Source organism: Anarhichas minor, unplaced genomic scaffold (assembly GCF_050575085.1).
Source record: "Anarhichas minor isolate MPS153535 unplaced genomic scaffold, ASM5057508v1 ptg000137l, whole genome shotgun sequence".
In the NCBI taxonomy this organism is placed as follows: domain Eukaryota; kingdom Metazoa; phylum Chordata; class Actinopteri; order Perciformes; family Anarhichadidae; genus Anarhichas; species Anarhichas minor.
In genome coordinates, this window is record NW_027466583.1 from 1,044,136 (window position 1) to 1,071,425 (window position 27,290).

The window sequence follows — 27,290 nt, forward strand, 5'->3', positions numbered from 1 at the left end:
ACTCCCACTAGTAGAAATAGAGAACGGCTGCAGATGATATCAGCGAGTTGTTTTGTTCTTTAGTGATTTGAAGCGCCAAAACAAAAAGCCACATACGTCAGCAAATTAGGGACAGTTCATTCAAAGTTTAGTATCAGTGTTGCATTAAACACATTCATTCAGATTAATAAAAAATGTTAAAAAAGTGCAAATGAACAAATAGAATTGAATGATATTTATGATCATATTTTAGGCTAAGAGGCTGAATAGGCCTATTGGAGAATAGAAAATATTTATTTATATTGCTAAATGTGATTGTTTTCAATTAAATCAGCACTGAAATACTAATAAAACTGTTATTGACAGTATTGGCCATATAAACAAATTTCTGTATTTGTGAGCCAGAGAAACCGGAAAACTCATTCTATTGGACAAAGTAGTATTTTAATCTATTTATTTTTTTTATTTACTAGAGACGGTGCACATTAATTAACACTTCAGTTTCCACCTCAATGTAAATGTGCTAAAGTTAGCTCCAGAGCTAACTTTCCTCTGCAGGCTATTACAATTTAGTGGCCTAATATCAGTACGATGCTCCAGCAAACACTGTATATAGTACAACACTGTACACTACATAACACAATACGATTTTTAATAAATCAGTGAACTAACAATCGGCTATTTAAGGTACGTGACAGCTTGACTCTTAATTCAGTGTTCTGTAAGGGTGTGTTTGCCTCATCAAGAGTTGAACTTGGTGACGGCAGGCCACCCTGTGTGAAGTCGTATCCACTCAAAGTAATGAGCCACCTGTCAGACAGAGAGAGGAGGGAGTCATCAGCATAACCATAAGTTATATCTGTTAATAAAACACAGAATATAAAAGCTGATGTAATAAATTGTACTGCGACTATTTGTAATATTCAGTACAAATGATAGACTGTATATAAGAAGTGGACGCAGTCGTCACGACGTCACTCATTGGTTTGTGGACTTCAGCTTTGAAGCCTCGAGTTTGGCTATTTAGCCGTCGCCATCTTGGATTACAACCTGTCAATCACTGTGTAGCCCCGCCCTAAAGCATCCCCTGCTTTATGGTCTGTTTGACTCTAAATGGACCATAATGTACTAAATGAACATCATGCTGTATTGAAGAAGACTTGAAACTAGAGATTGAGACCATAAACTCATGTTTACAATGTTTACTGAGGTAATAAATCGAGGAGGTTGCCGCCTGGTGCAAATATTTAAGTTTTGATTGCATTTTTTTAAACTGATGAAAGAGTATAGTGATATATATTTGCTGTGTAAAAACACTGCATGTATTTGTACCTGTGTATAAACTCCAGGGAACCCCGGCTGACCACACTTGTCTCCCCAGCTGACGACGCCCCACAGGTAGGACACTCCCAGTTCGTCCTCGCAGACCAGCGGACCTCCGCTGTCGCCCTGACAGGAGTCCACGCTGCCGTCCAGGTCGCCCGCACACATCATGCCGGGTTTGAAGCGATCTTTGTAGAATCTCTGACAGTCGGCGATGAGGGACACGTTGGCCCACAGCAACACCTGAGCCGCTCTGCCATCTGTGGACAAAGTCATCAATATTCAAACGCTGACGTTTTAAACCTTCCAACGTTAATACGCTGACGGACAACCTGACGCTTATCAAGCTTCAGAGCATGAATTTAACTTTGATCCACTTAATATTTCGTGGAACACGATAAATTCTTCACTTCTAGTGAAGTTGAAAGCATTTCATGCCACTAAATGAACATGTTGATGAAATTAAATTCATATTTTAATGAAGCTAAACTAATATGGAATAAAATCAGATTGTTAAAACACCACTGAAGGTGTAAGTATTCTTTCTTCTTTAGTGTAATGAGTGGCCTCATCTATCTCTTCACTGGAGGGCTTCGTTTACACTGATGTTAGGTTTCCGGTCGGCGGAGGAACACACCTGCGGTTCGTCCCCACCCAGAGATGCTGCAGGTGTGGTTGGGTTGAAAGAGTTGGGAGGACCAGGGGACGCAGACGGCGCTGATGGCCGGGTTGTCCTCCAAACATTTGTCCTTGTACGGAAGCTTCTCCAGCTTCACCAGAGCGATGTCGTTCTCATAGGTGTTGGCGTTGTACCTGCAGGTGTATAAATACACCCACGTTATTACCATTCAATTAATGATCACGAGCATGTGTTATGATCGTTCGGATGGATAAATACTTTGGGTGGATGCGAATGTCTTCAACAGGAACAATGTCAGTTGTGTCCTGAGCTTGAAACTTCCTCCAGAGAGAAAACTTCACCTTGAACGCAGAAGGGGTGGGCCTGAAGAAGAGAGAGAGTACTACTACAACGGCCACTACTCGTACTTTTAGTACTTCTGGGATTTTTAAAGCCATTACAACTTCCTTAGATACAACTATTGCTCCTACAAAACATACCAACACCATACCACATACCACCACTGCTCATATTTCATACTGATACTACTGCATCATCATTTACTTCCACCTAAACACTGGTCCTACCTGACGCAGTGAGCAGCCGTGATTACCCAGCATCCTCCGATATAAGCGCCTCCACAGTCGATCTTCCTGTTCTCCACCAGAGCAATCTGCCACTGGATCTGAGTCTGCACAACAGGGACAGATTCCCATTTGAAACTACTAGAAATATAATAAATAAATTAACATTTTGTTATTTATAAATCACGATTGGAAGCAAAGGGGCTGCTGGAAAATCATACAATCGCCACCATGCTCGTTTAAAACTAGTACAAAGGTAGTAACATTACATCAAAATGTTATAGCTAGGGCTTGAAATGTAGTACTTTGATCAAAGTAATAGAACAAAATCTTTAAAGACAGCACTGTCTGTCTTTTGAAAGCTAAAAACACTGAATCTGACTGTGAAAATGGACGGACAGACAGGTGCGTCCCTGACTGACCGGGTTTGCCGGGACGCCTCCCACCACTCTCTTGAAGCGGCCGGCCCTCGCTCGGTGCTCAACCTCCACGTCGTCCACCGTGGTCGCGTTGGGAATCCCGCAGTATAAGTTGGCCTCCAAATGTTCTCTGTCGGCCCTCGTTTCTGGACACACATGCATTGAGTTGTTAATAAATTCCCATCCAGCTCTGATGAGATCCTGATGACTTTGTCTTGGGGGCGTGTGGGACGAAACCTGACTTGTGGTAAGGTGACCTGGTGACCTGAGGTTTGACTTATACTAAAGGAACGTGACTGGACACCCGAACCGTTCAAGCCTTATGTGATAGTTGAAGATATTCCACAACCGTGTTCATTAATCTGCTGTAACAACGGCCTCGCTCTCCTGGTTTCAGGCCAGATCTTGGAACCTGGTTGTCGGGGTTTGCTCCCTTAAAGGGATCCCCACATACCCACATTCCGTGAGTAACGAAAGCGACGCGAAAGATTCGGTTTGCTTTTGGTGTGAACGCAGCATAAGAGTCAATGTTAAGGCTACATACCGTTTTTGGGGGAGGTGTACTCTGAAAAAAACAACAACAACAAAACAACAAATTTCATTATTGTCCCACATACTAACAACAACAATAGTTTCCGATGAAGATTCAAAGCCCTCTACCTCAGTTCCAGGTATACATTACCGAAGTGTTTGAGTGGTTTGTGCTCCGCTTCTGGTTCTGTGGAGAATATAAATACAGTACGATTATTACTACAAACACTCAGAACAGATGGTGGTAAAGTAAGACAACAAAATGATTGCAGCGGTGGGAGGCGTGTTCCTGGAGTCGGTCTGTTCAAAGTGTGACAACTATTCACATTAACTGGGTTGTTTATTTACAGGAAGTGGAGCCTAAGATAACCATGAGGACTGTTAGGTGTTAATAAGTTTCAGTGATCTTCCCAAATTGAATATTAATATATTACTTTTGGGTAAACAGATGTTAGAATGCGTATCTCACGATTGAGTGCGTGTTTCATTAATTCATCCTCGCCGTCCAGACAGTCAATCTGTCCGTCGCTGAGCGCCTCTGGATGCACACACACACCCGTCTTGCAGCGGAAACCTCCGTTCCTGCATTCTGTGAACCATAAACATCATGAAAAGACAATACGACACAATGCAAAAAGTGTGCGTTTTCTTTCTTTTACTTTTGCAGCACATCTCGTCGCTGAGGTCGCCACAGTCGTCAACTCCGTCGCAAGTCCGGTTCAGAGGGACACACTTTGTGTTGGCACATCTGAAGCCACAGTCTGAGAACACAAGAAGTCACAATACTGGAAAGGTATGGCAAAAACACGGTTAACTCAAAACTGTTCAGTGTTTGGCACCAGAGCACAAAATGTCAGCCAGTTTGGGCCCCCATATATATATATATGTATATATATATTTACTTTATATATATCTATATATATATATATTTACTGTATATATGTATATATATATATATATATATATGTTTACTGTATATATATATAGATATATATATTTACTGTATATATCTATATATATATATATTTACTGTATATATGTATATATATATATATATATGTTTACTGTATATATATATAGATATATATATTTACTGTATATATCTATATATATATATATATATTTACTGTATATATATATATATATTTACTGTGTATATATATATATATATATATGTTTACTGTATATATATATATATTTACTGTATATATATATATATATATATATTTACTGTATATATATATATATATATATATATATATATGTATATATATATTTACTGTATACAGTATATATCTATATATATATATATTTACTGTGTATATATATATCTATATATATAGATATATATATTTACTGTATATATATATATCTATATATATGCCGTCATAGGTTTTGTGTCTGTGGACTTTTAAGCTGAGTTTATACTCACCGTAGTAAAGCCGGCATGAGGCGCGCAAGCCAGAAAATGACATAATTACGGCCGACTCCGCATGTATTCGCGGAGCTTCGTTGTTTTAGTAACTTGTAACGTGATTGTCACAAATAGTTCACTGATATAACAATGTTTACATGTTTAGGGATCAATGACAATTCTCTTTTAAATGCTTTAGAAACAGGAAGTCTTAAAAATCTTCATTTGAGTAAATATTTAGCAGCTAATTCACATAGCTTACAGGATATTCAACCTTTGTTTCCTTTTAATACATTTCATACTTGACTTCTTTCTTTACAGGGTTTGTATAAAGGTAATAAAGATAATTATAATCCCTTCTCTCTATAGTGGAGGTTGGTTTATCGTGTTTTGCCGGTTACACCTTCAGTCTGTGGGCAGATCTACGAGTTACGAGATACACTCGTTGTCTTTTTGATACCTCACAGTTCATTTTGTTTGAATTTTGTCAAAGTCAAAGACCGTGTGTGTCCCTGGACAAAAGGTCAAAGGAATATACAGTATATAGATAAAGAGATATAGAAGTATCAGCTGCCGTATCACCAGACTTCAAAGCTTCTTTCCTCTGGCTGTGAGACTCCTTCACTCATCCTCCACCCTCCGTATATATAATACAGTTTTTCTGTTTGTTGCTGTTTGTTTTCTTTCCTATTGGGACCACAACCTAAATTGCGTTATGCAACCCTGTCGTACAATGACAGAATAAAAACCCTTCTAATCTTCTAACATCTCTGAATGTCACAGCTGTAAACTTGCTGTAAACAGTCATGAGTCCCCTGACAGTGTGTTGTTAATGTGGATCTTTGTTAAACACAAGGCAACAATAGAAAAGAATAGAATAGAATCAGTTCAAAAACCAAACTGACCGCCGGGTGCTAGTGATGCCGTATGACAGGTGGCCGTAGCGACCTTCCTTTTGCCAATATTGGTCTTGTCGTAGATTTCACACTCGGTTAGGGATGTCTCGTAACCTTGGCAGCGGACGCTAACACACCGTTTTGGAAACTTCTTGTTGTCGTGGTCGGTTGTCAGGAAAGAGTAAAGCCTGGAATCAGCAGTTACTGCACCACTGTAGGAACACACAAAAGTCACGTTTTAGGGACATCACCGTCAAATTGAGTTCATGGAACAAATATTTCTCATTTGATGGAGCTACTGTAGGCTAGCAGCTGATGTAAATGTATATATATATATTTATATTATATAACCATATGTCCTCTCACAGTGGATTCCCGCCGTTCTTGCAGGCCACGTTGGCAGCCGCCATGTTCCAAATCTTCCAGCATACCAGTAACTCTTTAACACCTTCAGGGCTCACGGGGTCTGGTATGAAGATCTTGACCACTCCTGTTTCTGGGTCTATTGTACTCGTGAACTTCGGCTGATCCGCTGTGGTGACAGAGAGAGATTAAGGAAACATTAACTATAAGTAGGGATATAACATGTTGTTATCTGAACATACTACAAGGCACTGAATGTATCTTTGAGAACTAACCTTCGCAATTCCCCCCAAAGTGGGACATGGCGGGTCTGTTCTTGTAACAGGACAGAGCCATCACCTGGAAAACAGATTACCACCATTTCACATGGTTCTGATGTTTGACAAAACTATAAAACTATATATATTACAGCATAGCTGTCGATATCTATCCTTACGCATGAGTTACCTGGCAGTAGGAGCGGTAGTTTCTATTGTCCAGCCCACAAACCGGATGCACTCCCTCCGCGGGACACAGGTACGGGGGTTTACAGGAGCAATGTCCATCGATGCAACGCTCCCATGGACGACAAAACACCAAGTCACAAGATCCACGAGTAAACCTGATACATGTTTTGAAAGATAGATCGCATTAACCACAAACACAGATTCATCCCACATTATTCTATTACATTCATTTCTCGTTGTATTTTATCCTGAATATCACATTCCCTTTGCTTCCCTTCCTTTGTGAAGGACCTTGCAAGCTGCACTCGGAGCTCAAAGAACAAAGTAGCCGTAGTGGTTGGCTCAGTGTTTCTGCGACCTTGAGGTTGAGGGTCAGTAGCTTAAGACTAGCCTTGGGACCAGACATGTGACTCAATCAGAAAGAATGTATGAATGCAAAAGGGAAAATACAAACATAACAGACCATAGGAACGAACAAAAAACAAAATTCAACAACTAAAGAAAGAAGCCCAGCCAATCAAAAAAACACTTACTTCTTTTTCAGACACTCAAGTGGACCCAGAAACTCGTCTTCCTTGGGTGCTTCAGGGGTTGTGGGGGCCGGGCTGGTAACCACAGGGGTTGTGGGGGCCGGGCTGGTAACCACAGGGGTTGTGGGTGGGGTTGTTGTTGTTTGTTTCTCTTGGTTGTGTGTCACCTGCTGTGTGGGTATTGGATCGTTATAATTTGATAATTTGACACAGAAAACAACTTAGAACAGGATATGGTTATGCTCATCATCGAGCTAAAGTGTTACGCAGATGATACACATATTTATATCTCAGTGAAAGGACAAGTACTTGTTGCTTGTTGAATGCAGCAGTTGTTTTATCTTTCGTTCAAGTATTTTGGTCAACTTGTCTTTGACCAAAGTGACGTGACTTGAGCACAACTTACTGTAAGCTATTAAATTACTCCCATTATCATAATACTTCTACCACATAGTTTACCTAAATGTGATGTGGTAGTCAGCACTCTGTTAAACTAAATATACTCTATCGTAGCTACAGCTATACATAATACATAATCATGTATATTAAACTGTATTATACACTATATGTATACTGTAGCCAATCTCAAACATAACCATTCAATACAACACTATTCTACACACCACCTTTACCCTGCGCTTAATAACATCAAACAGAAATACATGGTCGAAAGTCCTTCATAATGCAAGTCATAAAAACAAGTAAAAGTTACACAAATACAGAAAGAGAAAGTAATGGAATATTTTCGAACACTGAAAAAGCAAGTCAGCATTTCTCAACTCACCATTTCAGAGCGACTGATCAAGATCAAAAGAAACACCAAGAGAACAGAAAGTCCAGCTGATCTCATCTTGACAAACATCAGCAGTCTGATTTCCTCCACAGTTCAGTTTCTAACAAAATGTTTTCCCTCTTTTTCTTCCTGTGCTCAAAAATGGAAAAAATAATAAATGACTCAGAATATATAATAGAATATATGTGACAGTGAAGAAACAGAAGGAGAAGGAGAGGCCGTTCTTCTGTCGGTCAGGGAGCAATGTGACTGACAGTCGAATATCTCTTCTGTCCACTGATGATGTCATCAATCAATCATTCATTAGCTTGTCAATGTGGACACAAACATGCAGATTCCAGATTGATTTGGCTGACTGATCATGTACTTCACTGGGACATAAGTTACTAAAGATTCGGGGGAGGGGTTGTTATTGTGCATGTGGAAAAAACCCGTATTCCAATAACCACATAAACCTAAATATGTGGGCGGCATGGTGGCTCAGTACAAAAGGTCGTGGTCTGAACCTGACCTGGCTGGCTGTGTGTGTTTCATTCTATAGGCTCAACAAAAAGCAGGTCAGATGAATTGGAGACTCCAATGTTTTAAGCACCCTTTTTTCACAGGAGACATTTTGACACGTGCTGCTAATGCACATGCTGGCTCACTGTCACACTGTCATGGTTTATGGGGACATGGATGTTTAATAAAGCAGAGACATCAATAACTTTCGTAATAACACCTGTGCTTTTCCTACTATGACAAGTCAAAATGTCTGCTGGGAAGTGCACTGTGCATGCCGGGACAGAATAAATGGATGGAGGTACAAATAAGTTAATGTTCAACACTGTATCAATAAAAAAGAAAGTTTCAAAATCATTGTGTACTTATCTGTGAGGCAGTCAGAATTCTGGATTTTCCTGCATGTACACACAACCACAAACATAACCCAACCCTCCCGCTACACACACACATGATCAGTAAGATGAATGAATACGAGGTACAGACTGTGTGTGTTGTTTGTTTATTCATTTTATTCAGATTAACCAACATTAATAACAGTAGCAATAATTCAAAGCAACTTCGTAATGAAGCAGGTACAAACCGCGTTTTTTGATAACAGAAATATATAAAATATTTGATTAACTGTACATTATTAGATCTACACACAGCAGACAGAGCCCATGCTTTAAATTGCTTTGAATTGCTTTGACTCTAATATGTCAACAAAATGAAACAATAATTTTGAACCTGACTTCATTCAAAGTTCAGATTTATGTTCTGGAAATGTATGCAAATGACCACATATCTAATAAGTTAATGACTCATTTGCATATTTAAACTTAATGTTTCAGAAATCTTGCAATATAAAAAATAATTGTCTTGATGTAAGTAGTCAGCTGAGGAAGTTTCATGGTGATATCGATTTGTTTAAATCTTAGAACCCTATTCACCTGGGGTATGTATAATAAAGTCTAAAGAGACACAAACAGACACAAACAGAAATAAACAATTAGTTTTACATTGTCATTTTATTGCACCACGTGGATCATCATCTATAACCGCATATATTTGGTCATAACGCTTCCTGCTGTAAAGCACATACAGTAATGTCCTTATACTAGAAAGAAAAACATTAAATATAATATATAACATGCATCATATAGAAAACCTGATTAACAATTACAGTTTAAACACACAGAGACACAAAGAAGCGCTGACATGACAAACTGAACCAAAGCCTTCAATAGAGAGAGGCTGTGACAATGAGAAGGATGTTCAAACATCCTGGATTTAGAGTCTTCATCGTGACATTAATGAGATATATTAATATGTTTGGAAAAGGGAACATGTAAATAAATGTATTTTAAGTCTTCAAGGATTCTGGAAGTACCTTCAGAACCGTAATAAATATTGTTAAAAGATATTTGTTCTTCAGAAAAACACACGTTTAGCTCTGACTCAATATTAGCGCACACTCTTAGAAATAAAGCTGCTAACTAGAACCACAGAGGGTTCTTCAGCTTATCCTCATTGGAGAATCTCTTTTTGGTTCCTGGTGGAAACTTTTATAAAGGTTCCACTAGGAACCCTTTCAGAGGGTTCTACCTAAAACCCGACATAAAGGGTTATACCTAGAACCATCTGTGAAAGGTTTCACCCAGAAATGAGAGGTTCTACAGAGGACCCTCTTATGGTTAAATGGTTCCACCCCCAAAACCCCTCCCTGGGGGTTTTATCCAGAACCTTTTGCACCTTCTAAGGGTGCAAACAAGAACCCACCAGGAGGTTCTACTAAGAACCATTTTATATTCCAAGGGTTTAATCTAGGACTCATACAGGGGGTTCTACCGAGAACCATCTCATATTCCAAGTGTTTCCTCTAAACCTCACCCAGGGGGTTCTACTAAGAAGACTTCATATACCAGGGGTTTCACCGTAAACCCACCCAGGAGGTTCTACCGACAACCACTTTAGTTCCAAGGGTTCTTCGGATGAAGAAGGTTCTTAGTGGAAGTCTTAATCTCACAAAGAACCCCTTTAAAAACTCTTTCTTCTAAAAAGGCATCTTCAGAAGCAAATAGTTCTGGATAGAACCTCAGCCCTCCTGGTTGGAACCCTTATTTCTCAGAGTAATGTTGAGTGATGATGCTAATAATTTAATACATACCACGCTAGTAGGTACAATTTACTAGCCTAACAGGCATCATGCTAATACTGTAGCATAAGCTAGCGGTGCGATGCTAAAACACCACAATTTGATGGATCAATCGTAGCAAAACTGACATTAACAATTGTTGCTTTATTTATAATATTCACTGAGTTCACTTTTGTTCTTCCAGAAGCAAAAGCTTGTTTCATTAGCAACATTAGCCACCGGCAGTTTTCTAGCGTTAGCCACGTTTTTTATATAGACGACTCTGGTCTCTTCAGTTAAACTGTTGTCGACTCCTGAATATTTACTGCACTTGGTGAGTTAAGTTGTTCGCGAGTTTCCGATCACACAAGCACACAAAACAAAAATCTCACGATATAAAGGCACAAAAATACACGAGGAAAAACAAAAGACACGTAGAGCGAGACACACGTATAATTTGGTCTTTAGGTTGATACATTCATTATTGTTACCACTCTTTTATTCCAGTTGCAACTTTGCAATTTATTTGTTGTTCGGGGCTGAATATTAAAAATTTAATTAAAATAAAATGTAATATTGGAGGAAAGCTGTTTTTTTCATCCATTCAAGCCCCAAATCCACCTGGAATAAAACCAGTGTACCTTTAAGTGATATAGATATATTAAATAATCATTGTGTTAATATATTGTATAAATAATTTGAAATTAAACAACTCAAAGCCAAATGTGAACAGGTTGTGAAATAAAAGGTACGTCCTTTTACTTTTGGTGATTGGAGATAATGGATTTGTGCTTTTAAAAAATGTTTAAGTACATGAATAAAGACTTAATAAACTGCTCTTCATGTATGTTGCTGAATGTACGTTGTGTAACAGAATACAACTAAACAAAAGCAGAAACAATCAACCTGCCTTGAAAAAGAACATTAATCTCACCCTTGTTTCATTCTGAAGCTGCATTCTTTGATTTATCTCAGCCAGAAAACAAAAAGTAAAGAAAAGTAGCATATAAAGTAGTTTCATGTTGGAGAAAGATTGTATGAAGGGATAAAATCTGCAGTAATTTTTCAAGGAGAGTAACATTTCTGCAAATTCGCACTGTTGACCGATAAGCTGAAATGACAGCGCTGACTTTGGATGATTAGCGTTTCGTTTGACACTTAAAGGAGCAGTGTGTAGAATCTGGCGCCATCTAGTGGTGAAGCTGCAGATTGCAACCAACTGAAACTCCTCCCGAGTGTTCGAACATGTGGGAGATCTACGATGGGCAACGAGAAAACTTGATTTAACAATAACGAAAACACAACAATTATTATCTTCAGGTAATTTATACACTAAAGAAATATTAATATTGTATTCCATTTCTGAGAACTACAAGTGAAACTACAGTTGAAAAGACGGACACACACACAGACTGACAGAAAGTTGACGAACAGCACAACGTTATTTCATATTGCTGCTAAATGTGTGCGTTTACAGCCGCTTGTGTGTGTCTGTTTCTCTGGTCAGAGTGCGTATTGCCCAGTATGTGCAAGCTGTGTGTGTGTGTGTGTGTGTGTGTGTGTGTAAGCCACGGTTGGTGAGAAGGCTTCGATTGCGAGTGCACGTTTGTGTGCAGGAAAATCAAACGAGGTAAAGTAAAGAAAATATAAAGCGTAGATATCTACTGTGAGTTCACACCAACGCACTCCGTCAGTATTTATGATTCTATCCCAAAAAAATATATACAAAGAAGTAACTTTATACAAAATTATGAGCAGTTAAAGACGAGGATTTGTTTGGTAGCTTTGAGGAACAGTAAGGATTTGATTTAAAGGCCCGTTCAGACAGACAGACTGAAGCAAACTGCAACAGGTGAAAAGAGATCAATTGAAACAGCTGATTTGGCCGTCGCCATCTTGTTTTTTCTGCAACCAGTGAACAGGAAGTGACCATATCTGGACTGAGGAGGAGTGACGTAGAGACGCCGTATACGTCTCTGGGAGAGACCTGTCAATCACCGTGTAGCCCCGCCCTAAAGCATCCCCTGCTTTATGGTCTGTTTGACTCTAAATGGACCATAATGTACTAAATGAACATTATGCTGTAGTGAAGAAGACTTGAAACTAGAGATTGAGACCATAAACTCATGTTTACAATGTTTACTGAGGTAATAAATCAAGAGAGAAGTAGAGTCATTTTCTGATAGACTTCTATACAACCAGAGGAGTCGCCCCCTGGTGGACACTAGAGAGAATGCAGCTTTAAAGCCTCACTGTTCAGAACTGGAGGTTGTCTCCATGTTTCTCCTTGTGGTTTTAAAGTTTAAACCTCTATTTAATTAGTGCTTTTAAATCAAAAAGTGCAGCTTTGTTGCAGCAATCCAAAGATGAAGTGTCTGAATGAACGAGCCCTCAAAGTGTGTCCTTGTCTCCTTACTCACAAAGGAGCCATCGATAACTTCTGTAGTGAGTTGATTAATTTGACATTTGGCTTCTAGCAATCAAATCTTAGTATTGATGGGAAGCTTGAATAATCTCATCTGTCCACACAATTTAAAAAAATTATAATAATAATAAATAAGGACACATACAAATATAATATAAGGTAGCAAGCAATGGAGAATGAGAGAGTCCTGGTGGACATCAAACCCCCGACGCACTTCAGATTCACGACACTGGTCCGAGGTGTGTTTCTGAGTATTATGGGGTGCCAACCGGGGATCCTTTGAGGCTGTTGAGGGCCGCGTGGATCCTGAAGTGCAGTCTGCTCTCCATGGAGTAGTCTTTGTAGTTCGTCCTGGTGAAAATTTAATTAAATGAATAAATGTAAATGTTGTACTTGCTTCTTTTTCCTCAAAGACCTCCTGTGGCACTTTTTAAGTGACAATATTCTAACTTCAAACTAGTATGAGTGACTCTGTATATTATGAGGTACATTTTATAGATACTGTATGTAGTGAACTTACTTGGCGTTTTCGATGCTTGTGGTGGCCTTGGTGAAGTCTCCCTGTTGTTTGTACAGCAGACCCAACTCATAGAGAGTGAAGGGAATCAAGTAGTGATCGTATCTGATACGACTCTCACTGAAACACACAGAGAGGAAGATTCATCTTAGATAAAGACAGACCTGATAGACCTGAACCTGTCTGTCTGCATGTCTGTCTGCATGTCTGTCTGCATGTCTGTCTGTGGGTGTTACCTGGACAGGACCTGCGTGAAGCAGAGCTCGGCCTGCAGTAACCTGCCCAGGTGTTTCAGACAGAGTCCCTTCAACATCTGGACCAGGCAGCTGTCGTCTGGATGAAACTCTGAGGGGCCTGAAGGAGACACATGAGCCGTAGTTAGTTCACTGAGCAACAGTAGATAAAAGAAAAGGCTTATTTAGACACATTAATCCATTCATCTTTAAATGTAACTTACTGACAGCTTTCTTAATGTTTAGAGTGAAAATGAAGTTACTGGAAGCTATTTTATTGAGTTGAGTGAACTTGAGCCTCTGGGAAACACTTACGCAGTTCATATGTCTCGGGCTTTTATTGTGAAAGGCAAAGAATGGTTGAAAGGCGCAATAAAGTTTGCCGTCTTAGTGTTCTTTCATAATTCTCATAAGTATACGCACAACTCATAATGTATTTACTCACGTTATGTTTGAAGGTACTCGGGATAAAAAACAGTGCGGAAAAATATATCGACGTGCAAATGAACTGCACACATTGAAGACATTTTGTTTTGAAACCACGCTGCTGTGGATTTTAAGTGCTGAGACAACAGAAACAGCTCTAACGGATAAATATACAACAGCATCGTCTGCATACATCTAACAACAACAACACTATTCTGCTCATTTGTATTCAGTATAAATTGGAGGAAAGTGGGCCGAGGACGGAACCCTGTGGAACGGTGTTCTTTGAACTCACTGGGATCGCTGCGAAGCTGTTCCTCAGCCGTCTCTATGGTAACCAGCAGGGCCTCGGTGCTGTCGGCTCTCTTCCCGACGATGGTGAAACCGTTCCAAACGTACATCATCTCCTACAGAGACAGAGAGAAGAAATGTCACCAGATATTTCTCTTATTCACAGTACATCTAATGACAGCCAATCAGAGACGTGGCTGATCATTTAGAACTCTCTCTTCCACACCCCAGACTTAAAATAACTCAATAAACTAAATGTGTGTACGTGTGTTTTTTTGGCAGTAGTATATATGAGTTTACCAGGGCGGGGATGATCAGGGGGACGACGTTAGCAGCTTTGTAGCGTCTCGACTTCCTCACGGCGAATTTCTCTGTTGGAATCGACTTCCCCGCCAGGCGTTGTTTCAGCCCCTCCACCTGCCTGCACACAAACATGAATACACTTTGTATTGTACTTATACACTTGTTAGGACCCACAACAACATCATACATCCCCTCCCCCGTTACCTTTGACCTAAAACTGGAGTCTTAACTCTCAAACTGTCCTGTTAAGAACAAAGGATTGGAAATAATGTTCCCACTTTATTTCCATTTCTACTCCACGATGTATTTCCCTCAGAGATCAGATGATACCGTGTGGATTAATTATTAATGTTTTAATGAGGCAGACTGACCTAAAGAGCTCCATGATGTCCTCCCCCGTCTTCTTCACCTCCTCCTCTGACATCATACTGAGGATGGCCGCCTTCTGGTACACATAGATTGCCTGGAGAGGGTAAAAAGCAAAGATGGGATTTCATTTACGTATATTTAATTTCAATAAATGTCTGTTAAATAACTATCTACTGCAGAATAAGGTAACACTATGGTGATTGAGCCTATGGTGCCCTGATGAAAGCACTTTGATTTTCAGTAATCCGGTCAGAATAAACCTTAAACAGAATAAACTTTGATTACAAATATTGACGCTCAAATTAAGCACAGCTGGGAACACATGGAGGTAGCCAACTATACTGCAAGAAAAACGTCTTAACGTGTTAAATGTTTTTGAAGAGGAAAGCTTAATGGATATATTCGCAGAATCAGTAATCTCTTTTAAATCACTTCTTAAAACACATTTTTAACAGACTGGGTTTTATGTGATGTCGTCGCTTTTCTGTTTTATTTTATTTATTAGTTTACTTTTATCATATCGACTGTCTCACTGAGCTTTCTGTTATTATTATTATTGTCTTGCTTTTGCTGCTTTGTCTGTCAAAGCACTTTGTAAACTCTGTTTTTAAAGGTGCTATATAAATAAAGTTATCATTATTATTATTATTCATGTGTATTCTTTTACCTTGGACCAGCGGCTCTCCTTGCACAGCAGGTCGGCGTACTGGTACGCCTGCTGCCACTCCTGCTGGTAGGAGTGGTTCCACATCAGCTCCCAGTAACACAGGTGGTGGATCTGCTTCCACTCCTGCTGGCTGCTGATGCACTCCTCGTACCTCGCCCGGGCCTGAAACACACACCATGAGCTATATATAAGACATGTTTGGAGGATGAAGACTAGTAGATATATTTTCATAAAAAGGCTCTTCTTCAAAGAGCTCTTTGAGGGTTCAGACTTTGTTTTAAGGTTAATGTTTAATACGGTTGAGGTGAGGGAATATATCATCAAAAATCGTTGTGTTTCAGACCTTCTCGAAGTTTCCTCTCAGCGTGAGGATACGAGCAGAGTAGAACAGAATGATGGAGCCCTGAAAGAAACACACACGATGTAGGTTTTAGTTTATTGATTTGAAGTTAAACATATGTCATAAGATAATCACTGCAGAACTTTTAGTTTTTAACAATCAGTTTTCTTTTTTACAGTTGAAATTAAAACATATCCGTCAAATCTTTCTGCAGAATGACACTTTGTGCATATTTGTGGCTTACTTTGGGGTATTTCTGTTGGTACGGCTCCAGCAGAGCTTCAGCCTCCACCAGGTTCCCCTCTCCGGTTCCTGATCCAACACAAAATCAACCCCGTTATCTTCCGCCATAATGTCATTCACAAGAGGCATGAAAACTACCTGTGGACCAGAGTTTCTGCAACTTATACTCCACAGATTTGGGATGGAGTACCTGCCCCAAGAAGGCTCAAGATATGTGGAACAGGTGAAGTGTTCTATATCTATGGAAAAATAGCTAAATGTTTGTTTTCCTACCAAGTATCAGTGACACATATGTGTTGTAGAAGAGCAGAGTCAGAGCGCAGAGAATCGACCGCAAACTGTGACTGGAGGCTCCATCTCTCAGCTGAGACAAACCAAACCTCTGCAGACACACAGATACAGGATCATTATTAATATTGTTCACAAAGACTGCCATGTTTTACAAAACAAGAGACTTTCACAGCTGCCTGTAAAGTTTCTATAAACTCTACAAACAGATATTTGGTTCACTTTTAAAGGGGTTGTACTCGCCCTGTTTCCTGAGAATCCGATGAACTCCAACAACCTCAAAATCCTCTGAGGGAGGAGAGACAACATCTGGAAAGAGAAACAGAAAACACTATGAAATCACAATCAAATAAACTATTAAATCATGACACTTTCAATCAGCCAATAGGTGCATTTTATACTGTATCTGTGAGTCTATTTATATCTGTGATTCGCCAATACGCCGATGACATACACCTAATTTTGGCAAAAAAAACAATCGACAGAAAAGGAAGTGTTAACGTGAGGATCCCTCACTAACTGACCCAATTACCAGTAAATTATAAACTAGTGTTACAAAATGTTACACAACACGATGTAACCGAAAGCTTAGAAATGACACATTTTAGTCAACTTTAACGTGAGTTAAGTGTCTTTGAGAAAAATGAAAACCACTCAACAAATACATTTGATTATTTTCATTGTTTAACGTGTAATAAAACAAACCCAGTGAACATCTCTCTGAACACCCACCAGGTTGAAGGATCCGATGCCTAGCTTGACTCCGCCCTCAAACTGCCTGAACGCATCTGACTGGCCGCCCAGGTTCTGAGTGGCATTCAGCGAATTCTGACAATCCCTATTGGACAACATCGAACACGACGTCACAATCAGGAAAGTAGAGAATCACGATCGTATTTATACTGAGAGACGTTCGTCACAACAAACATTTTTAATCATTTTAAAAGTTAAATTCAAGCTCTGATAATAAGTCTAGAACAATTGTGTCGGCAAAATACAGATGCTCAGACTTTTAAGTACAAAAATGTCCCCGTTGAATCCTATTAAAACCAAATTTCCATTACAGCACAAAAAAATACATTCTATTCTATCCTTCTAGAACGCTGGATGTTGCTATTGTCCCAGTTTCCACTAGGGGGCATTGCTGCTGTATGATGGAGCGCTGCAGTGTTTGTAGCAATGAATCAAAGTCAATGTTATTATTGACATATCCCAGACTTCCCCCTTGCATTTACTAAACAGAAAATAATTACATTTGCGTGTTGTTTTTTCCCATAACAACAGTGGCAGCATGTAAACAAAGTATCATTTAAAGGGCTAGATTCTGAAAATAAAGGAATATTTTGTAGTTATGATCATTACTGATGTTTAGAAAATTGAATTCAATATATAATTTAATGAGCAGATTTTTGTTTCGCGAGGCACAATAATTAATGAATCAAATAAGTAGATTATGGGTTGAAACAGTCACTCACTTGTAGATTTGGTAGCTGCTTCGGATCTTTATGCCTCCTTTGATGAAACTGATCATGTTTTCATCCTGGAAGAGAGACGGAGAGACAAAGAGGATTCTGTTACATTTGAATTAATTAGCTAAAAGCCTTATAACCCTTATTAGACTAGTTACCCTGTTTATCTGGATGTGTTATGGCATCATTTTATATCATTCATCACATGAACGTAGTAGGCTTGTGGAGTCAAACAGCTCTCGTATCTCTGCTCTGAGTGTCTCTGGGTATTTACTTTGTTAACTGTTGTCGGTCTTACTGATTGAAATGTATTTATATCGGTCTCTGATGCACAGATCTTGACCATCATTCTGCTTTTAATCTTGAATGATTATCAAAATGAGACAGTGGTGAGTTCTTCCAAAAGGCAATTATGATATTTAGACTGACACAGAGAGAGGGAAACATGCAAACATATTCATATGTAAACATGTAAACATGTAAACAGTGCTGACCTGTACAAACGTCAGCGTGGCTTTCTGCAGCAGACACTCAGCGTAGCAGATCTCTGCGTGCATCTCCTCTGTGAACACAAACACAGAACACTGACTTCCTGCTTCTATTTTGTGCTACCTCTAGCTGTCAATCAAACCGTGTGTGTGTGGGGGCGGGACATGTGTTCTGTACCTTCCTGCAAGTTGGACTGCTTGCTGATCAGACTGGACAGAGAGCCGACCACCGAGTTCTTCTTCCTGAACCTGCAGAAACAAGTTTGGAGGAAAAATCCCCAAAGTTCAGTCACCACATGTATTTATGATCTGTTATTATTTTACAACAAATGCTCTAGTGTGGAGGCAGAAAAGAATTACATTTTTTATTTAAATTTTAGTCGTTTGCATGAGTCAAATATTAGGTGGCGCTAGATGTGGATCACATGACCTCTCACCTCTGACAGGTCTGGAGCGCCTCCTTGATGGTCGTCATGGCCGCCTGGATGTCTCTTTGGTCAAAGGTCATCGTCGCCTGCATCACCAGGATGCTGCTGTAACCCAACGCATGGTACATGCTGTCCTTCCGCCTGTACAGACACAGACACGCACACACACACACACACACGCACACACACACACACACACACACACACACACACACACACACACACAGGTAGTACCAGTGGTGGTAACATCAGTACTAGTAGAAGTCAGGCTCTGCAGTACAAATTGTGATAAATACAAATACACACTACTACACTGCAGTGTGTATTACATAACACACACACACACACACACACACACAGACTCGTTGCCGTGGTTACCATGGCTTGAGGAGATCCAGGGCTTCAGAGAACTTGTCGTTGAGGACCAGATTGAGAGCACACTGAGTCTCCTGTATAGCTGTCTGCAGGTCCATGTGACAGGCCCTGCACACGCACACACACACACACACACACACACACACACACACGAGCAATATTAATCTCCCGATCAGTAGAGGAAGTGAATAAAAGTGAAAGTGATAGAAAGAGCCGAGGAGAGGAAGTTGACAGGAAATGACTCACTTTCTATAACACTGGTGTGTGTATGTGTGTGTGTGTGTGTGTGCGTGTGTGTGTGTGTGCGTGTACTCACGCAGGTATTCTGTCGTAGGCGTCCTCAAAGCAGTCCTGAAAACCACAGAAACTCAGTCTGGTTAGTTTCAACCAAAAACATTAAGTTATTCTAATTATTTAAGACTTTTCAGGGTATTTCCTGATTTCTTTTATTTCAGGTTGTTTTTTTATATTTTTCAATAATTTCATTGTTTATATTTAATTCTCATGATATTATTTACATTTTCAGGGTAATCCCTGAACTCTCTGGGTTTTTATTAATTTTTTCATATATTTTACTACGTATATTTAATTCCCAGGTTATTATCTTGTTCTTCAGCGCTGAGGGTTTTCATTGTTCCTGACAGACAGACAGACATCTGTTCAGTCCTACTGTCATAAACCAAACACACATCGATGTATTTAGTCAAGGTCTAATGTAACTCCATTAAACATGGAACTCTCCCAAACATGAAGTTACAATAACTAGTGGGACACGTGTGGAGGCTTCTGATTGGTTCAGCTCTCTTCATATATGAAGTCAAAGCTCTGATAGAGGTCACACACACACACACACACACACACACACACACACACACACTCAGAGGAGGAGACTGACATCCACGCATGTTCTAATTATGCATCAACACGTGAACACACACACACACACACACACACACACACACACAGAGTCTCTGGAGTCTCAGTAGCAGCTAATAATAGCAGCCCAGTGGCTTCTTACATAATAGAGTACAGCTGCAGTCACACACACAGACACATACACACACACACACACACACACACTCACACACACACACACACACTCATCGACCCACTGTGTTCCACAGAGTGGACCAGGCTCCACCACTGTGACCCAGCTCTACATCTATAAACTATGTGCTTCACATGTAAACGTTGGCTGTGGTTCAGAAGAAAATAATCTGTAGTTCAGGTTTCACAGAGAGGAAGTTTAAAATGAGCTTTACTAAAGTTAAATCTGTTAAATATGAACCGATCTCAGACAGACAGCAGCTGGACTCTGTGGATGTTTAGTGTGATGGTGTCGGCCATATTGTCCTCCCAGAGAGTTGCTCCTGTTGCTGCTGTAGACATTCATTATGAGGCAAATTAAAAATGTTTAGTTGGTCGTGTGTTTGTTGCAGATGAGCTGCTGTTGTCTCTGTGTTGCAGAATGACGATAATGAAGATAAAACCTGAGAGCGTCTGTATCGACTGTGATGATTGAGTCACTTATCAGGTCCAACTGATTCTATCTGCTTCATCATCGTTAAAGTGTCTTTGGACTGAAAATCAGCTGTTTTTATGATGGACTTTGGTCACAAAGGACGGAAATCACAAATCTTATTTTATCGTTTAACTATCGATTATTGAAGAAAGGAAGCTGCAGAGTAACCAAAGAACCCGACCACGAAGGTTTAAGGTGTTTACTTCATGTTCCTCAAGGGGAAATACGGAACAATGTCAGCAGAAAAGGATCATGGGAGGAAGTAAAGATGGAAAACAAACGAGTGTGTGAAACCAAACAGATGCTCGCCCACTCGTCCTCTCTTCACACTCTCTCATACAAACAGATGCTCTCTCAACATTCACAGCTCTCTGCACACAAACACCATAAGCTCCCGCTGTGTGTGTGTGCGTGTGTGCGTGTGTGTGTGTGTGTGTGTGTGTGCGTGTGTGTGTGTGTGCGTGTGTGTGTGTGTGTGTGTGTGCGTGCGTGTGTGTGTTAGTACAGATGAATGCTGTAGAACCAGACAGTCCAGAACATTAATATCACAACACAACATGACGGGTGAAGTTTGGGATTATAATGAACAAAAAGCTGCTTAGTGTAACAAAGTATTCAGATACTTTACTGCAGTAAAAAGTACTGATTCTACTCCATGAAAATACTTCACTACAAGTAAAAGTCCTGCATTCCAAACATTACTGAAGTAAAAGTATATCAATGTAGTTTAAGTATGATATCGGATGTTTCTGGATGTGTTGCATGATTTGAACTGGTTTAATCTGCATGAATGCATCATGTTCTATCAGATCATGGAGAATGAGGCTTCTTAAAGACTTGGGTTAGATGAAGAAGTAGAAGGATTTTCTACGTCGTGTTTTGCAGGATGAAAACAGGAGATGTGGGAGAAGCAACACGTCTGTATGATGTTACACTGAGTGGAGGTCAGAGAAGCCTCTCTAGTGACAGCAGCAGCTTTCTAATCAATTAGTCAAGACCTCCTCACTGTGTCCCGTTACCCGACAGACACACACAAACAACCCAACGACAACACCCAAAAGGATCTCTAAAACCTCCTCAAAGACATCTTCATTCACAGCATCTAAAAGAACCTCTGAACCTCTTCATAGACCCTCTAAACCCATTTATGGACTTCCTGGAACACCTGCGACCCCTAAAACCTTCTAAATTACAAATAAATCGTCCTGAAGAGCCTTTAAAAAAAACATGAATATCCTTTAAACCTCCAGAAGAATGCCATCACTGTCCTGTAAAAGCCACTCAAAGACAACAAATCCCCCTCAGGAGGCACTGAAACCCCCTCAGACCACCAGAACCTCCTGAAGGACTTCTGCAACCTCCAGAAGGGCTCTAGAGCTCATTTATTGACGCATGTGAAGCTGGTGTGATCGATTCAGGAGTTAACTACTGAAGGAGTGTCATGAAGTAAGGGTTTAAATCCTCAGCGCTAAGATGGAGGATCAATACATTCTCAGGGTTTTATCTGCATTCCATTCATAACAGAAATCATATTACTTAACTTCAGAATTAGTAAAGAAAAGAGGGTCCTAGCAAACACAGTGGACAGCTGACAACAGAGAGGCCCAGACATGGTTAATGGTTTGTGTTTGTGTTGTTCACTGTGCGTTGCTGAGCAGTAACGCTGCACGATAACCTTCCACTGTGTTTAAGAGTCTTTTATAAACACATTCCTCACAGCTCAAAGCCAACTCAGCTGAAATTCCTCTGTAATGTGATGAGTTAGGCTGACAGAGGAGCGTCTGTGAGCTCAAATGAGGAGATGAACTGGTGAGGTTTGACGCAGGACGGCCTAAACACCCGGACCCTGAACACATCATCCCATTACATCTGCTGGGCAGGGCCCTTAAACCCCATTAGACCCCCAAAACAGATCTCTAACACCCCTAAAAAGCATATTGCGTCCCTTTAAAGTTTGCTACGCCACCGATGGACCCATTATACCTCCACAAGGACATCCAGAAATCTGTAAGGGGCCCCTGAAGGACCTCTAGAACCACAAGGAAGTCTCATGGAACCACTTCAAATGCTCCTAAACAAGCTGCACACATCCACTGAACCCACAAAGGACCCTCTTGAACCCCTTTAGGATCTTCAAAGACATCTGAAACATCAGGGGACTCTACAGCCCCACAGAATCATCGAGATCATCTACATAATCTGTGGAACCTTGGGCCCTCCTGAACCCGCTCGGACCCCTCTAGGACCATGTCGAAAACCTTTCTGACCCCTAGTAGGAGAAGGCCCTGAGAAACCAAAGGATCTTTAATCCAGATCCACCTAACCTACTGACCCATCTCTTCACCCTTTTTTCTAAAACCTCCTCATGGACAAACCTTCGAAAACTCCAGGGAACCCTGAGAAACCTCTAAATCCACTACATACATCTTAAAAAACCCTCTGAAATACACTCATCTTGAACCTCTTCAGAGACGCTTCTAACCCGTTCATGGACTTCCTGGAACCTCCTGAAGCACCTGCGACCCCTTAGTGATGCCCTAAAACCTCCTACATTACATATAAATTGTCCTCAGGGACCTCGAGAACCTTTAAAAACATAAATACTCATCCAAAGGCTGTGGACAGATCCACGGAACCCCCAAAAGAACCTCTGATGGAGATCTGTTGAACTCCTTCTTTTAAAGACCTGTTGAACCCTACTGACCCATTGCTAGAACCCCTTTAAGATCCTCCTCTCTAGAACCCCTAGAAAGTCCTTTAGGGACTGGATTTGCACAGAACCCTCACACCCCAATCCTTAGAACCTAACAAGCACATGTGACCCTCCTCCAGACTTTAGCTGCACTGGGCCATTCCCAGTTTGAACAATGTGAACCAGGGTGGAACATCAGGCTTTACTGGAAAACATAAAATGTCCACAATGAACCTTGTTCGAGCTTGTTAGCCGCCATGACACCAGGACAGGATGTGGACACGTTGACCACAGATCATTACTCCTTCTGGATTTGAATAAACGCAATTAGCGTTGAGCTCTAGAGATAGAAATCCAAACTTCCTGTGATTGTCGTGCAGCCTGTGGCTGAAATCTGAGCCGTCATTTCCATAAAACACAAACAGGAGAACTGAAAGTATCAGCTCAGTTAAAGACAGGTGGATACAACAAGCACCTGGACCAGGGGGACCAGGGGGACCAGGAGGACCAGGGGGACCAGGAGGACCAGGGGGACCAGGACCTTCAGCCCAGAGTCTCCATAGAAATGAGAATATGTAGAAAGCACTACCCGGATCAAAGAAAGACCTGAAGTCACTGAATATGCATTAAAAGCTGTAAATTAGGAGAGCAAGAGGTATGGACCACGCTACAGGTAGAATATGTATGTTTATATTTATTCTCACAGTCTGTATGAATAAATATAAAACCCTAATAAATATGAATAGATACACAGCGGGAACACAAAATAGTCCGTATACACAAGGCCGAGTACTACAAACGTACAGTCAGTTATGTATGTTTTTGTGCTGTTCCTTACTGTTATGTCTATTTTGTTTACATTATAAATACTTCTTTTCTTTCTGTTTTTACCATGTAATGTGTCTTTGAGTACCTTTTAAAGCGCTGTACAAATAAAATGTATTATTATAATTTACTGCAATAGAAGGGAGAAATATGTAAATATAAGACAGTAAGTGTCCAAAGGTCACATGAAGTACTGTGGACAAAAGGAGTAGTACATTCATCGGTCAATATGTGAAACCATGGAGACGCTATCACACAGGTGATAACACACCACAGATATACAATAAACACAATACCTATGAGTATAAAGTACAACACTGTATGATCCTTTACTGCAGTAAAAGTACTAATACCACAGTCCAAAAATATGCTGTTACGAGTAAAAGTCCTGATTTCATGTTAAGTAAAAGTACAATAGTATTATCAGCTGAAATGTACTCAAAGTATAGAAGTATTCATTATGAAGAACGGCTCCTTTCAAAGTGTACTTCTATATTATTCTATATTTTCGTGTACTACTCTGTATATTAGTAGTATTGTTTAATAGTATTGAATAGTATTTTAATTGTATTGTTTTTTAAAATCAAATATACGTAGAGCAGTTAAAAGTACAATATCTACAACGATGAAGTAAAATGTAAATACTCGTAGTATAGTACGATGTATTTGTACTAGCTGACATTATTGATCCACACTGGATACATGTTTGACGTACTGATGAATATCAACGAGGATTTTCACTGTGAAAACTTTTGTATTTTTAAAAATACTGTAGTATAAACGGAGTGATACTACTTTAAAATATATCCTATGTAGGATATTACAGAAACCATTTCAGGGAATCATAAGAATATATAAGAATACACACTTTAAGACTAAATAAGACTGTAGTATTGTTCTCTGACAAAGTACTTCTGGAACTACCCTTTTGTTTAATTTATTAAAAAATGTTGTATTTAAAAAGTACTGTGTGGATATCTAGGAATATCACAGAATACGTAATAATACAGTTTATTATAGGAACACAAGTATGAAATCAATATAGGACAATATATTGGAGAAAAGTATATTATAAAGTATATAAATGTACTTTAGGGGGATCTTGTAGGTCACAAACTAGAGGCAGTATAGTACTATTATATATGATATTATAGGAGATAAACTCTATATTAAATACAACAAAGAATATAAATAAACACATGTATGAATACACAAGTATTATACGAATATATGTATGTGCAGAGGAAAATAACTAGTTAGTTTAGTATTATAAAGTATATCATGATGAGAATATCAGAAGAGACTCTGAAGATCACAAAATACATCTGTATAAATGTAAATATATATATATATATATATATATATTACTCTATAAAATACTTATACCTCATACCTGATATATTATAAGAGATACGGTTATTATAAATAGCAACTGTATGAATATATATATATATATATATATATATATATATATATATATATATATATATATATATATATATATAAATGTATTTTAGCAGGTTATGTCACAAATATATAGAACTATTATACATGATATTATGACAATATAAATGTAGAAATACACAAGTACTACAGTAATATATGTGGAGTACATCACAGGAACACACTGATATAAGCATCAAATATGTGAACGTCATATAAGCTGTATACATGTATGGATGTATATATATATATATATATATATATATATATATATATACATATACATATACATATATGTGTGTGTGTGAGGTGTCGCGTGACTCGCACCTCCTCCTCTGCGGTCGCTCCGTTGCCTACGTGGGCCATGTTCCGCGCGCCCGGTGCCTGTCCTCCTTCAGGTCCGCTGGGTTCCTCTGCGGTTCTCTATCAGGAGAACCTCGGTTCCATGTCTGTCTCACGCGCGCCCACACACACGTGCAGAAGCAGTCCTCACTGATTGATCCGTTAGTGTGATTGTTATGTGATCCGGTGCGTCCTGCTTCCTCTCTGCTCGTGCGCTCTCCCTCTGCCCCCCTCCCCTCTCTCTCTCTCTCTCTCTCTCTCTCTCTTCCGCGAAGAGGAGAGAGCTGAAAACACACCTCCGGGGTTTCCTGTTCCACGCCCCCAAACAGAGAGAGTGAGGGAGAGACAGAGAGAGAGACAGAGAGAGAGAGAGCGAGGGAGAGAGAAAGACAGAGAGAGGGACAGAGAGAGGGAGAGGGAGAGGGACAGAGAGAGAGAGAGAAAGAGAGAGAGAGGGAGAAAGAGAAAGAGAGAAAGAGAGAGACAGAGAGAGAGAGAGAGAGAGAGGGAGAGAGAAAGAGAGAGACAGACAGAGAGAGAGAGAAAGACAGAGAAAGAGAGAGAGAGAAAGAGAGAGACAGACAGAGAGAGAGTGAAAGAGAGAGAGAGGGAGAGAGAAAGAGAGAGAGAGAGAGGGAGAGAGAAAGAGAAAGAGGGAAGGAGAGAGAAAGAGAGACAGAGAGAAAGAGAAAGAGAGAGGGAGTCTGTCTAATCACAGATATTATGATAAATAACTCTACACGATTAGAAACACAAAATATATAAATACTTCATAATATTTTCCTATTTAAATGTTTGTATCCAGCAAAAGTACTATTCAAAATGTACTTAAGAAAATACATAAATATTAACATGTACTTAAAAGTACAAAACCGGAAAGTATACGCACTATGAAGAACGGCCCATTTCCACTGGACCTCTACTTACACGCTTAAAGTACTTGTACTTTACTAAAGTATTTACATTGTTATGCTACTTTATACTTCACTACATCTCAGAGGTACATAATGTACTTTATACTGTACTACATCTCAGAGGTACATAATGTACTTTATACTGTACTACATCTGAGGTACATAATGTACTTTAT

At 39.7% G+C, this 27,290-nt stretch overlaps 2 protein-coding genes across 2 annotated transcripts; both read right to left on the reverse strand.

Moving 5' to 3' along the window:
• Positions 1-720: 720 nt before the first annotated feature.
• cfi (complement factor I) lies at positions 721-7,385 on the reverse strand. The gene is made up of 15 exons (XM_076085013.1): positions 7,371-7,385; positions 7,108-7,274; positions 6,576-6,729; positions 6,404-6,467; positions 6,132-6,297; positions 5,775-5,977; positions 4,115-4,216; positions 3,891-4,044; positions 3,469-3,494; positions 2,928-3,070; positions 2,509-2,612; positions 2,201-2,305; positions 1,940-2,115; positions 1,312-1,562; positions 721-789 (listed from the first exon to the last, which is right to left on the reverse strand). Exons 1-15 carry the CDS (start codon positions 7,383-7,385, stop codon positions 721-723), a joined length of 1,899 nt encoding a protein of 632 aa, XP_075941128.1.
• Positions 7,386-9,389: 2,004 nt separating this feature from the next.
• On the reverse strand, positions 9,390-26,444 carry ttc39b (tetratricopeptide repeat domain 39B). The gene is made up of 19 exons (XM_076085062.1): positions 26,186-26,444; positions 19,693-19,727; positions 19,380-19,484; positions 19,011-19,142; positions 18,752-18,822; positions 18,580-18,647; positions 18,092-18,156; positions 17,349-17,454; positions 16,860-16,925; positions 16,602-16,710; positions 16,330-16,397; positions 16,089-16,148; positions 15,746-15,907; positions 15,081-15,172; positions 14,707-14,827; positions 14,411-14,522; positions 13,693-13,810; positions 13,460-13,576; positions 9,390-13,290 (listed from the first exon to the last, which is right to left on the reverse strand). The coding sequence occupies exons 1-19, from the start codon at positions 26,222-26,224 to the stop codon at positions 13,194-13,196; spliced, it is 1,743 nt and encodes a 580-aa protein (XP_075941177.1). The 5' UTR covers positions 26,225-26,444; the 3' UTR covers positions 9,390-13,193.
• Positions 26,445-27,290: the final 846 nt, after the last annotated feature.